Raw genomic sequence first — 14,332 nt, forward strand, 5'->3', positions numbered from 1 at the left:
GAGATAGGCGTTTACAGTCCAAATTGCCTCTGGGAAGAAACTCCTTCTCAACCTCTCCGTTCTCACCGCATGGCAACGGAGGCGTTTGCCTGACCGTAGCAGCTGGAACAGTCCGTTGCAGAGGTGGAAGGGGTCTCCCATGATTTTATTTGCTCTGGAGTTGCACCTCCTGTTGTATAGTTCCTGCAGGGGGGTGAGTGAAGTTCCCATAGTGCGTTCGGCCGAACGCACTACTCTCTGCAGAGCCTTCTTGTCCTTGGCAGAGCAATTCCCAAACCAGATGGTAATGTTCCCGGACAAGATGCTTTCCACCGCCACTGCGTAGAAGCACTGGAGGATCCTCGGAGACACTCTGAATTTCCTCAATTGCCTGAGGTGGTAAAGGCGCTGCCTTGCCTTACACACGAGTGTTGAGGCGTGTGATGCCCATGTCATATCCTCAGAGATGTGGACTCCCAGATATTTAAAACAGTTCACCCTATCCACAGGATCCCCATTTATCCTCAATGGAGTGTACGTCCTCGGATGATGTGCCCTCCTAAAGTCCATGATCAGCTCCTTCGTTTTTTTGATGTTCAAGAGGAGGCTGTTATCCTGGCACCAGAATGCTAGATCAGCCACCTCCTCCCGGTAGGCCTTCTCATCGTTGTCTGAGATCAGGCCCACCACCACAGTGTCATCAGCAAACTTAATTATTGAATTGGGGCTAAACCTAGCCACACAGTCATGTGTGTACAGGGAGTACAATAGGGGGCTGAGGACGCAACCCTGGGGCGATCCTGTGCTCAGGGTGAGGGACTCCGATGTATTCCCTCCCATCTTGACTACCTGGGGCCTGGCGGTGAGAAAGTTCAGGACCCAGGCACACAGGGAGGTGTTGAGCCCCAATTCCATTTCAACTTCAAGCCAAAGCACCCAAGCCACAATTTGCAGTAAGTAGTGCCTTTCAACTTCAAGCAAAGCACCCATGCCACCATTTGCAGTAAGTAGTGACTTTCAACTTCAAGCCAAAGCACCCAAGCCACCATTCGCAGTAAGTAGTGCCTTTCAACTTCAAGCCAAAGCACCCAAGTCACCATGTGCAGTAAGTAGTGCCTTTCAACTTCAAGCAAATCACCCACTACCATTTGCAGTAAATAATGCCTTTCAACTTCAAGCCAAAGCTCCCAAGCCACCATTTGCAGTAAGTAGTCCCTTTCGACTTCAAGCGAAAGCACCCAAACAACCATTTGCAGGCAATGCCTTTTTACTTCAAACAAACCATATTTTCATTTTCAAACCACATTAAGGGTACTCACAGTTGTGTAGACATTTGTTCAGTGTTATTCAGAGCTCAGATAGACGCGACCCTTGGCTTCATCCACTTTGCAGAGACTGAGTGAGGCACACCACTTCCTGGTTTTATAGTCCCTCCCCCTCCCTCCAGCAGGGGAAGCAGAGAGAATGGTGAATGTTTTAAAAACATTAATATCTCTCTGATTTGTCATCGATGGGAAAAATTCCTCCACACCCTTAAGGCGGAGGGGGGCTCTGAGCGAGGTGGCCAAAAATGACGGCCATAGGTGGCAGCGTTCTGTCGGAAATCGCAGCACAGTGGACCAAAAGCGGTCAAGATCAGAGATTTCGTAATATAGATAGGAGAGACATTTGGGAAGATCTTGTTCAATTTGGACTTTGAATAATAGAGTCTGTACAGTTTTTTAAATTGTATCAGGGAGTGCCTAACATTAAGAGAGCAATAATGTATGTATAAAAGGCTTTGCTCCCAACTATCCTTTGAGATTAGTAAACCCAATTCATCTTCCCATGCTCGCCTAATCATTTCAGAAGGTGGGATGTGTGCGAGGCCCTGCATCTTGATAGGAGCATCCAGTAGACTATACCGTTTGTATTAAAATAGAAGCATTTAAAAAAGTAGATATCCAAAATGCTTGGAAGATCCAACACACAATTAAACTATAATAGTGGTGCAGCAATAGATTTGCTGCCTTACAGCGCAAGAAACTTGGGTTCGATTCTGACTATGGGTGCTATCTGGGTGGTTTTTTCCCAGGTGCTCCAGTTTCTTCCCACACTGCAAAGACCTACAGGTTTGTAGGTTAACTGGCTTTGGTAAAAATTGTAAATTGTCCCTTGTGTGTAGGACAGTGTTAATGGGCAGGGGTCGCTGGTCGGTGCGGACTGGATGGGCCGAAGGTCCCGTTTCCATGCCGTAATTCTAACCTAAAGTAAAATTTTAAGTTCAACTGGAATTAAAACATACATAAATTATGTGAGAATTAATATAAAAACGTATGCTGTGGCCTCGCCATATGTTTGCAGACCACAGCACTGTGCTGCGCCGAATCATGACCAATGACGAGACAGAGTATAGGAAGGAGATAGAAAACCTAGTGACATGGTGTCAAGGCAGTACCCTTGCCCTCAATGGCAGCAAGGCAAAGGAACTAGTTTTTTACTTCAGGAAACATTGTGAAGTACCTGCCCCAATCCGCATCAATGGTGCAGATGTGGAATTGGTTGAGAGCTTCGTTCCTTGGCGTTAATATTACGCAATGATCTGTGTCATGGACCAACCACATTGATACGACAGCTGAGAAATCACACTAACACCTCTACTTCCTGAGGAGACTGAGGAAATTTACCATGTCTCTTACAAACTTCTACAGAAAGCATACTGTTGAATTAGCCATTCCATATTTTCACTAACTGTTTTTAATTTACTGGTTTATGGGCTGAAGCCTTTGTTGGGGAAATTGGTTTGATAATGATATAATGAACTCCATAATAATTAAAAAGTAAACCAATTATGTTTATTTTTAATGATACGGCATCAATTCTGTTCAAAGAGATTCCAGTGATGGAAATCTTACACATTAATAATTATATAAATTGTTGGATTATGATAAAGAAATAAAAGATTTGAACGTTAACTCTTAAAACCATTTATTTTATCTCAAGACGTCTATGTGATTTTTTGGAACTGCTTTTTTCTTAGCATAAAAGAACAAATTCTTTATGAATGGACAATAGGTGTACAACATCTGGGTCCCCCCAGATTCCCTTCACTTGCTGTCTTTGCGATGCCCAGTTCTGCCCACCGCACCACTGACCTGGGATGCGCCAGTCCTTGGGATCAGGCATTGTACAGATTTCCCGTAACTTAAAGGAAACACTTCTGACCTTTGGATTGTGGCAACAAGTTCCAGTTTCCCTAAAAAAACAGTAGATCATAAGGAATAGGAGTAGAATTAGGCTAATCAGCCCATCAAGTCTACTCCGCGATTCAATCATGGCTGATCTATCTCTCCCTCGTATCCACATGCTGCTGCCTTTTCCCCATAACCTCTGACACCTGTACGAATCAAGAATCTATCTATCTTTGCTTTAAAAATTTCCACTGACTTGGCCTCCACGGACTCTGTGCCAAAGATTCATTAACCTCTGACTAAAGAAATTTCTCCTCATCTGCTTCCTAAAAAAAGTCCTTTAATTCTGAGGCGATGACCTTTAGTCCTAGACTCTCCCACTAGTGGTAACATCCTCTCCACATCCACTCTACCCCAAGCCTTTCAAACTTCTGTATGTTTCAATGAGGTCCCCCCTCATGTTGTGAGAGATGGGCCAAGCATTCTAAAGGTACCCTCGACCTCCTCAAAAGAGTGGCAGAAGAGCGCACAGAGAATAGTCAGTCAAGTTATAAATGTTATAGCACAGAAACGGGCCCTTCAGCCCACCGCGTCCATGCAGACCAATTGTCCATCTTTACTAATTCCATTTGCCTTCATTAGGCCTGTATCTGTCTATTACTGGCCTAATCAAGTGGCTGTCTAATTGCATCTTAAATGGAGTAATTGCATCTGATTCCATCGCCTCTTCTGGCAGCGAGTTTCAGATAGCAATCATTTTTTGTGTAAAAAGAAACTTTCCCTTCAATTCTTCTTTAAAACCCCTTATTTTACCTTATTTAATCATGTTGCTTTTGATCCCCCTCCCATAGGTAAAGGATTCTATATGTCTACCCTGTCTATGCCTTACAGTTTAAGAATCAGGTAACTTGATTAATCTCCTTTGCTCAGGGGAAAACAGGCCCAGCCTATCCAATCTCTCCCCATAACTGGAGTCCTCCAATCCAGACACATTTTGATGAATTTCCTCTGCATTCTCTCCAGCTTAACCACTAAAGTGTGTTTATTGTATGAAATTGCAGCATAACACTCTGTTTATGATGGCTGCGTGCCATATGCTTTCTTTACCACCTTTTCTATCCGTATTGCTGCTTTCAGGGAAACTATGGGCTTGAACCCCAAGGTTCCTTTGTTCATTAACATAATTTAGTACCCCATCATTTACTGCATACTGTATGTCCTACTCCTCTTTGCTTTTTCTAAATGCGTCACCTCACATTTTTCAGAATTAAGTTCCATCTGTCAACAATCTGGCCAATTTCCATCTGATCTGCCCTGCTGTAACCTTCCTTGCCATCCATAACACCACCAATTGTCATGTTAATTGCAAATCTCCTAATCATTTAAAGCCTTGGCGTCATAGAGTGATACGGTGCAGAATCAGGCCCATCTTGCACACACCGGCCAACATGTCCTAGCTACTCTAATCCATACCCATATTGGCATTTGGTCCATATCCCTCCAAACCTGTCCTAACCATGTTCCTGTCTAACTGCTAATTTAGTTAACATTCATATGCAAATTGATAATATGCAGTGCAAACCATCAAGGGTCCCAGCAATAATGCCTGCAATAACTAAGGAGTCCCATGGGATAAACAAGGGTCTGCTGCTGCAATAAACAAGGAGTCCCATGGGTTGATAGGAGGACAAGCACAATTCACATTTGATGCTGGGTTCCTTTCTGAGGGCAGTCTAATGCCAGACTCAACCCCGCAGACCCCACATGGACCCTGACCAGGGACTCAACTGGGTCAGAGAGCATAGGCCTTACCTGGGACTATGGACCAGACGTTACCAGATCTGGGGCCATGCTGAGGAAACCCTGGAACTAGGCAACAAGTTTAGCTAAGTTCAATCTCCTGCTGATCCAGTTCATTCCATGCTCTAGACCAGTGGTTCCCACAGGGGGGCAATTTGATTTTTAAGGGGGGCAATTGAGCACAACTGAGGAGGTCTGGGTCCAAATTTCCTATTTTTTTTTTTTTGGATTTTCCATCAGGTAAACATATGTAGTTTATGTTTCAGATGTTATTTTGAGTAAATAATTTTTTGGGGTAAAAAAGGTCTTTATTGTGTAGTTATTACATAATCACCGCGCCATCGCTCTTCATGCACGTCGCACGAAGCACGCGAGGTCATGGGTGAACCTTATTTATTGAACCATGTTCTTTTGAAGCTTGTTTAAGCCAAGGTATTGAAATGATAATAATTATATATCACCACATGGGGGGGCATCAGGATTTTAGAGGTGATTAGGTGGGGCATGGCCAAAAAAAGGTTGGGAACCACTGCTCTAGACTCAGGTGCACAGACAGGACAGGCTTCAGTCTGTACGTATTTCATAGGTAGTGACTATGGGTGTGTCACTGTATAACGCTGAGGTAAGTACATCTGGGCACAAGTCTTTCACTGTCAACTTTCAAAGGGTTCTTTCTCAGAGTTTACCCCGACCCTTTATCCCACAACCGACACTGCTGACCTATGGATTTCTATTCAGAAAACAGAAATACTGTCCTTGTTTTGATGGGTATGTTGGTAGAATGTCGGAAAGAAGTGGAATTGGAGCAAAGCCTGCAAGTGAAGGGTGGTTCAAGAGAACCACGGAGTTTCAGCGAGTAATGTCTCTATGAAAGTAAAATGGGGTGGGACAGGAACACGTGACTGGCAATGGGATCATGATTAAAGTAGTGGAAATGATGGAAAATTATTTGTTGGATGCAGGGATGGTGCAGTGAAAGGTGATGGCCAGGGTAACTGTATCCATGTTCTGTCTGGGGGTGGGGAGGGAGAGTGAGAGCAGAATTGTGGGACACAGAGTAGACCTGGGTGAGGGCTCCATTCATAATAGCAGGTGAATGTTGTGAGGAAGGGTCTGAAGAAGGGTCCCGACCGAAACATGTCTGACCATTCCCACCACAGATGCTGCCTGATCCCGCAAGTTCCTCCAGAACGTTGTTTTATGCGCAAGATTCATGCATCTGCAGCCTCTGGTGTCTCTGTGGTTTAAATGGTAGTCAATTTTGTCACTGTAATCAGTAATGATCACAGACACTGAAGAAAGCAGAGTTGAGAACATTGCAAAAAAATTGGAGCATTGACTTCTTTGAATTAATAGGTTCTGCAATGCATTTCAAAATGTCTATTTGATTCCCTGAAAGTAATTGAAATCTGAAATCTGATTGCATTTTAGCACTCTTTTGAATACTTGATATTACCTACAATATGCAATTTCTTTCTTAGTAATTTTGAGATCCACTGGCTGGACCATCCGTGCATATTTTGCACTGTTTCATATTGCCATGATTGACAGTTAGAGATTTGCTTCAAACCGACAATAGGTATTACATTAGGATGTAAAATAAAGCAGAAAATGTAGGAAGCACTGAGCAGGTCAAACAGCATCTGCACAAGGAGAATATTCAGAGAATAATTGTCGAAGTTAACATTCAGCTAAAAGACTCTCAGGTTATTGATGTGAAACATGAACTATTTCCACAGATGTTGCCTGACCAGCTGAATATTTCCAACTTTTTCTGCTTTTATTTTGGATTTTCAGTAGGGGGTCATAGTCCTAGAGTGACACAGTAGGAAACAGGGCTCTCGGCCCAACTTGCCCACTCCGGCCAACATGCCCCAGCTACACTAGTCCCACCTGCCCACATTTGGTCCATACCCCTCCAAACCTGTCCTATCCTTGTAGCTGTCTAACAGTTTCTTAAATGTTGGGGTAGTCGCTGCCTCAACTACCTCCTCTGACAGCTCTTTCCATACATCTACCACCCTTTGTGTGAAAACGTTACCCCTCAGATTCATATTACATCTTTTCCCCTTCACCTTATATCTATGTCCTCTGGTCCTCGATTCCCCTACTCTGGGCAAGAGACTCTGTGCATCTACCCGATGTATTCCTCTCATGATCTTAAACACTATAAGATCACCCCTCATCCTCCTGCGCTCCAAGGAATAGAGTCCAGCCTACTCAACCTTTCCCTGTAGCCCACATCCTCTGGCCCTGGCAACATTCTCGTAAAACTGCATTTTTTTATTTTTGTTTTGCAATTATGTTAGAATTTTGCCCCTTCCTCACAACAATTACGTTTGAACATGTTAAGGAAATTTGATTTGCAAATATTTCTCAAATACAATTACATTTGGTTTTGTTTCCTCTGTAATCAGATACCTAATGCGATTAGGATACACATGAGATAACATGATATAATTTGATATGACATGAATCATGGTATGATTTTATATTACATTTTAGATTATATAATTATGTGATACTGAGCAAGCTTTGTAACTGGTAATAATGTACAAAGGTCATTTGCATCCAAGAAAACCGGGAAGGTTGACAGCTGTCATTAAAGTTCATACATCTGACAAGAATCTTTACCAAGGAGTGACAGAGGGAGATAGAGATAGAGAGAGATCGAGGGAGATAGTGACAGAGAGAAAAAGAGACAGTGACAGAGAGATAGAAAGAGACAGTGACAGGGAGTGACAGAGAGTGACAGAAAGAAAGAGAGAGAAAGATAGAGATAAAGAGATAGAGTGACAAAGAGAGAGAGAGAGTGACAAAGAGAGAGAGAGAGTGACATAGGGAGAGAGTGAGACAGAGAGAGAGAGTGACAGAGCGAGAGTGACACAGCGAGAGTGACAGAGAGAGAGAGTGACAGACAGAGACAGAGAGAGTGACAGAGAGAGAGAGAAAGAGAGAGTGACAGAGAGAGAGTGACAGAGAGAGAGTGACAAAGACAGATAGAGAGGGAGACAGATAGAGAGGTAGTGACAGAGAGAGAGTGACAGACAAAGAGTGACAGAGAGCGAGAGAGTGACAGAGAGCGAGAGAGTGACAGAGAGAGAGAGAGTGACAGAGACAGAGAGAATGACAGAGAGAGTGTGATAAAGACAGAGAGAGAGAGAGAGAGAGAGAGAGAGAGAGAGAGAGAGAGAGAGTGACAGAGAGAGAGTGACAGAGAGAATGATAGAGAGAGAGTGACAGAGAGGGAGTGACAGAGAGAGAGTGACAGAGAGAGTGGGCACGTCAAAGATGGGGAGAGTGTGCGACAGAGATGGGGAGAGTGTGCAACAGGGATGGGGGAGAGAGTGAGGGAGGGAACACCTCATCCCATTAGGATTTTCTATTCAGTAAAATTTCCACTGTACAGAAACAGGTCTTCATTAATTATTACTAACTTATTCACACATCCTGTCATATACAAGTCAAATGAGCCTGCCCTACATGCACATTATTAGTATTTTTAATTATTTCTATAGTCATTAGTATTTCTTCCAACATCTGTTATAATGGTCTCTTGAGGAACCTTTGGAGTAATTTTACGCCATTCGCCTTTTGGCAGCAAAATTCCCTTGAGTTACAAATTCCTGTAAGTTACAACTTCCATTGCTTTGAAAGACCACAAGAAATTGCATAGAGTTGTGGATGTAGCCCACTCCATCATACAGACTAAACTCCCCACTGTTGACTCAATCTACACTTCACATAGCCTCAGGAAAGCAACCAACATTATCAAGGAACTTTTCCATGGCCATTCCCTCTTCTCCCCTCCCCTGCAAGGCAGACGATACAAACGCTTGAGAGTTTTAGGACAAGCTTCTTTACCTCTGTTATTAGACCGCACTGACCAGTGATCCCCTCATATTAATACAAGCCTACACACATTCAGGACAATTTACACTTATACCAAGTATACAAATCCAAGCCAATTAACCTACAAACCTGCATGTCTTTGGGGTGTGGGAGGAAATCTCGGAGAAAGCCCATGAGGTCATGGGGAAAACGTACAAACTCCATACAGACAGCACCCGTAGTCAGAATCAAACCCGGGTTCACTTTATCCGGCTTATTTACCCGGGTCTCCGACACTACATGCACTGTAAGTAGCAATATTACAAAATTTTGAGATTTAACAAATCAAGTCTGTAATTTATCCCATCAGATAAAGCATAAAAAGAAGTTTAATTTGACACCTAATTCACTTTCATATCTTCAGTATTAAAACAGTTATGGTCATTTTCATACTTGGAAATTAGCATCTTGTTCCCTATTGCTTTTCCATTGACTTAACACAAAAGCTGTGATCGAGGACAGTCAGAAGCCCATAACTTTCTTAAAAATTAAGAGAACTGAAAGAAATGTTCAGTTATTATAGATTGAAGCATTCTGAAACAAATATGAAACAATCTTACTTGGATGACTTGAAATTAAAGCATATAATCAGTTAGTTACCTAATTGTAGCTAATTACAAAATTCAATTACTAGATCTAAACATCTATCAATTTCTTAAGAATAGATTAACATTTTTAAATAGCCTGTGTCCAAGTAACATTCACACAAGAATTCACAATATAACATAATTTTTAAATCTCATTGTCATGGATTTATAGGCCTAATGGAAGGAATTTAATGTTTAATACCTGTAAATTAATGGCCATTTAAATCATCTTGTGAGTGGGTTTTTCTGGAACGCGATCTATTGGAATGTTGCGGTTTGCGGTGAATTTAGACCCGTATCGGCATGAAAAATACTGCTGGTTCGTATGGGGACTAAATCCCCGTTTCGCAACTTAAAATATGAACTAAAGGCATCTTAAGGACCACTTTTATACATAAAATATACGGCTTCTGTTTACCTGTCCCCTACCTGAAATCCGTCCCCGTTGTCAGCGTTGACGGCTTTAGAAGCTGATTTTAAAATTACTCCAGCGCTGAACTTGTTGGGCAATTTAAAAAAGTAATACACAGAACGATTCTTCAGCAAAAGCTTGCACTCCAACCAAATATAACCCAGGAAAAGGTAGGAAAAAAACCGCGCTTTAACCCCCCCCCCCCTCAAAGGCGCCAAAATCGCGCACACGGCCAGTGGCAGAATTACAGCGCCGCTGAAGGTAAGTATTGTAACATACCTACTGTAAGGCAGCAACTCTAACACTGCGCCACCATGCCGCCAATATTCTGTGGACTATTTTTCTCATTGTTGCCCTTGTGTATGACTTCATGGTATGTCCTTAGTTAAATTAATTGGATAGCACACAAAAAAAGTCTTGTACTGTACCTCAGTGCACGGGATAATAATAAACCAATTCAATAGCAATATTAATTTCATTTGTTAGTGAACCTTGGCTTAGACAAGTCAAGTCAAGTCAAGTTTATTTGTCACATACACATACGAGATGTGCAGTGAAATGAAAGTGGCAATGCTCGCGGACTTTTGTGCAAAAGACAAACAACCAAACAACCAAACAAACTATAAACACAATCATAACACACATATTCTTTTACATAATAAATAATGGAAGGAAAAACGTTCAGTAGAGTTAATCCCTGGTGAGATAGGCGTTTATAGTCCGAATGGCCTCTGGGAAGAAACTCCTTCTCAAACTCTCCGTTCTCCCCGCATGGCAACGGAGGCGTTTGCCTGACCGTAGCAGCCGGAACAGTCCGTTGCAGGGGTGGAAGGGATCTCTCATGATATTGTTGGCTCTGGAGTTGCACCTCCTGATGTATAATTCCTGCAGGAGGGCAAGTGAAGTTCCCATAGTGCGTTCGGCCGAACGCACTACTCTCTGCAGAGCCTTCTTGTCCTTGGCAGAGCAATTCCCAAACCAGATGGTAATGTTCCCGGACAATATGCTTTCCACCGCCACTGCGTAGAAGCACTGGAGGATCCTCGGAGACACTCTGAATTTCCTCAATTGCCTGAGGTGGTAAAGGCGCTGCCTTGCCTTACTCACGAGTGCTGAGGCGTGTGATGCCCATGTCATATCCTCGGAGATGTGGACTCCCAGATATTTAAAACAGTTCACCCTATCCACAGGATCCCCATTTATCCTCAATGGAGTGTACGTCCTCGGATGATGTGCCCTCCTAAAGTCCATGATCAGCTCCTTCGTTTTTTTGATGTTCAAGAGGAGGCTGTTATCCTGGCACCAGAGTGCCAGACCAGCCACCTCCTCCCGGTAGGCCTTTTCGTTGTTGTCTGAGATCAGGCCCACCACCACAGTGTCATCAGCAAACTTAATTATTGAGTTGGAGCTGAACCTAGCCACACAGTCATGTGTGTACAGGGAGTACAATAGGGGGCTGAGGACGCAACCCTGGGGCGATCCTGTGCTCAGGGTGAGGGACTTCGATGTATTCCCTCCCATCTTGACTACCTGGGGCCTGGCGGTGAGAAAGTCCAGGACCCAGGCACACAGGGAGATGTTGAGTCCCAATTGTTAAGAGAAGTTTACTCACATACTCTGAATATTCTTGCTTTAACAGAAGAGTTTCTTTACGTTTTAGGTACTCATTCCAAGATGAGGAAGACATGTTTATGGTGGTCGACCTGCTTCTTGGCGGAGATTTACGATATCATTTACAGCAAAATGTCCATTTCAAGGAAGAAGCGGTGAAACTCTATGTGTGTGAACTGGCTTTAGCTCTGAACTACCTAAAAAGCTACCACATCATCCACAGGTTTGTGATGTTCAAACTATATAATCACATGTTGCCCATTCATGCTGATTCATTTTCATGAACATCTGATCTAAAAATAATTAATATCTTGCATCAAATTTTATCCCCAGGGCCAGATAGGCTGCATCCCAGAGTACTTAAGGAAGTAGCCCCAGAAATAGTAGATGCATTAGTGATAATTTTTCAAAACTCTTTAGATTCTGGAGTAGTTTCTGAGGATTGGAGGGTAGCTAATGTAACCCCACTTTTTAAAAAGGGTGGGAGAGAGAAAACGGGGAATTACAGACCAGTTAGTCTAACATCGGTAGTGGGGAAACTGCTAGAATCAGTTATTAAAGATGGGATAGCAGCACATTTGGAAAGTGGTGAAATCATTGGACAAAGTCAGCATGGATTTACGAAAGGTAAATCATGTCTGACGAATCTTATAGAATTTTTCGAGGATGTAACTAATAGAGTGGATAAGGGAGAACCAGTCGATGTGTTGTATCTGGACTTTCAGAAGGCATTCAAAAAGGTCCCACGTAAGAGATTAGTATACAAACTTAAAGCACATGGTATTGGGGGTTCAGTATTGATGTGGATAGAGAACTGGTTGGCAGACAGGAAGCAAAGAGTAGGCGTGAACGGGTCCTTTTCACAATGGCAGGCAGTGACTAGTGGGGTACCGCAATGCTCAGTTCTGGGACCCCAGCTATTTACGATATATATTAATGATTTGGACGAGGGAATTGAATGCAACATCTCCAAGTTTGCGGATGACACGAAGCTGGGGGGCAATGTTAGCTGTGAGGAGGATGCTAGGAGGCTGCAAGGTGCCTTGGATAGGCTGGGTGAGTGGGCAAATGCATGGCAGATGCAGTATAATGTGGATAAATGTGAGGTTATCCACTTTGGTGGCAAAAACAGGAAAGTAGACTATTATCTGAATGGTGGCCGATTAGGAAAGGTGGAGATGCAACGAGACCTGGGTGTCATGGTACACCAGTCATTAAAAGTAGGCATGCAGGTGCAGCAGGCAGTGAAGAAGGCGAATGGTATGTTAGCATTCATAGCAAAAGGATTTGAGTATAGGAGCAGGGAGGTTCTACTACAGTTGTACAGGGTCTTGGTGAGACCACACCTGGAGTATTGCGTACAGTTTTGGTCTCCTAATCTGAGGAAAGACATTCTTGCCATAGAGGGAGTACAGAGAAGGTTCACCAGACTGATCCCTGGGATGTCAGGACTTTCATATGAAGAAAGACTGGATAGACTCGGTTTGTACTCGCTAGAATTTAGAAGATTAAGGGGGGATCTTATAGAAACTTACAAAATTCTTAAGGGGTTGGACAGGCTAGATGCAGGAAGATTGTTCCCGATGTTGGGGAAGTCCAGAACAAGGGGTCATAGTTTAAGGATAAGGGGGAAATCTTTTAGGACCGAAATGAGGAAAAACATTTTTCACACAGAGAGTGGTGAATCTCTGGAATTCTCTGCCGCAGAAGGTAGTTGAGGCCAGTTCATTGGCTATATTTAAGAGGGAGTTAGATGTGGCCCTTGTGGCTAAAGGGATCAGGAGGTATGAAGAGAAGGTAGGAACAGGATACTGAGTTGGATGATCAGCCATGATCATATTGAATGGCGGTACAGGCTCGAAGGGCCGAATGGCCTACTCCTGCACCTATTTTCTATGTTTCTATGTTTATATGCCAATTGTTAAATTGAAAACTGTGCTGTTGTATCACATGGATTTGCTATTACCAGGGAAATGTATAAAACATGCAAATATTCACATTCTTAATTAATGCAGGAGGTTTATAGCAGAATCACTTTAAACATTAAAACATACTAATTTGTTGGATGTGTACTGAAAATAAGTTGTAACAAATTAAAAGATTGCATTTCTTGGAGTACTACTGATGAATTATATGAGTGAGGTTAGAAATGTAGAGATCTTGATAAGTACAAAAGGCACAAATATTTGTGCAAGCAAGTTTATTTATATAGCACATATCAGCAACAAGGCAGTTCAAAAGCATTAAAAAGCAATCAAAAGCAATTAAAACAAGTCATTGAACAGAATAGAAAATAAAACAAAGCTAAAATAGAATAAGACAAGTCTAAAATACAAGAATAAAAATTACAGTGTAGTGTAAGAAATGAATAATTATTTAATTTAATTAAAATTAAAAGTAGGTCAAACAGAAAAGCCTTCAGCCCCGATTTCCTTATAAATAAAATGATTGCTAGTAAATGGTGAAATAATTGATTAGTTGCCATCTATATATTGATTTTACTAAGCAAGTTGAGGAAGGGTTTTGGCCCGAAACGTTGCCTATTTCCTTTGCTCCATAGATGCTGCTGCACCCGCTGAGTTTCTCCAGCATTTTTGTGTACCTTCAATTTTCCAGCATCTGTAGTTCCTTCTTAAACATTCATTCACGACAAGTCAGGTGCTTAGGACAAATTGGTCTACTTTGGTGTTAAGGATCTGAGCTATCTTAAGATGCCCATGAACTTTCCCTGCTTGCATGCATAATGCTCTGCATATTACTGAAAACAGCATACTATTTCATCACCTGTACAACATACAAATATATTTCAAGCAAGAGTCCAAAATTAAAAAAAATATTAACTGGAAAACTCACTAACATTTGAAAAACAGGACAGAATATTA

At 42.4% G+C, this 14,332-nt stretch overlaps 1 protein-coding gene across 1 annotated transcript in view; it reads left to right on the top strand.

Annotated features, from left to right (window-relative positions):
* The window catches only part of LOC129701584 (serine/threonine-protein kinase 32B-like), a 276,952-nt gene that overhangs the window by 160,584 nt on the left and 102,036 nt on the right, over positions 1-14,332 (top strand). The window contains 1 exon segment of the mRNA XM_055642860.1: positions 11,500-11,673. Coding sequence (XP_055498835.1) covers positions 11,500-11,673 — 174 coding nt within the window.

The sequence above is a fragment of the Leucoraja erinacea genome, chromosome 1, assembly GCF_028641065.1.
Source record: "Leucoraja erinacea ecotype New England chromosome 1, Leri_hhj_1, whole genome shotgun sequence".
NCBI classification, from domain to species: Eukaryota; Metazoa; Chordata; class Chondrichthyes; order Rajiformes; family Rajidae; genus Leucoraja; species Leucoraja erinaceus.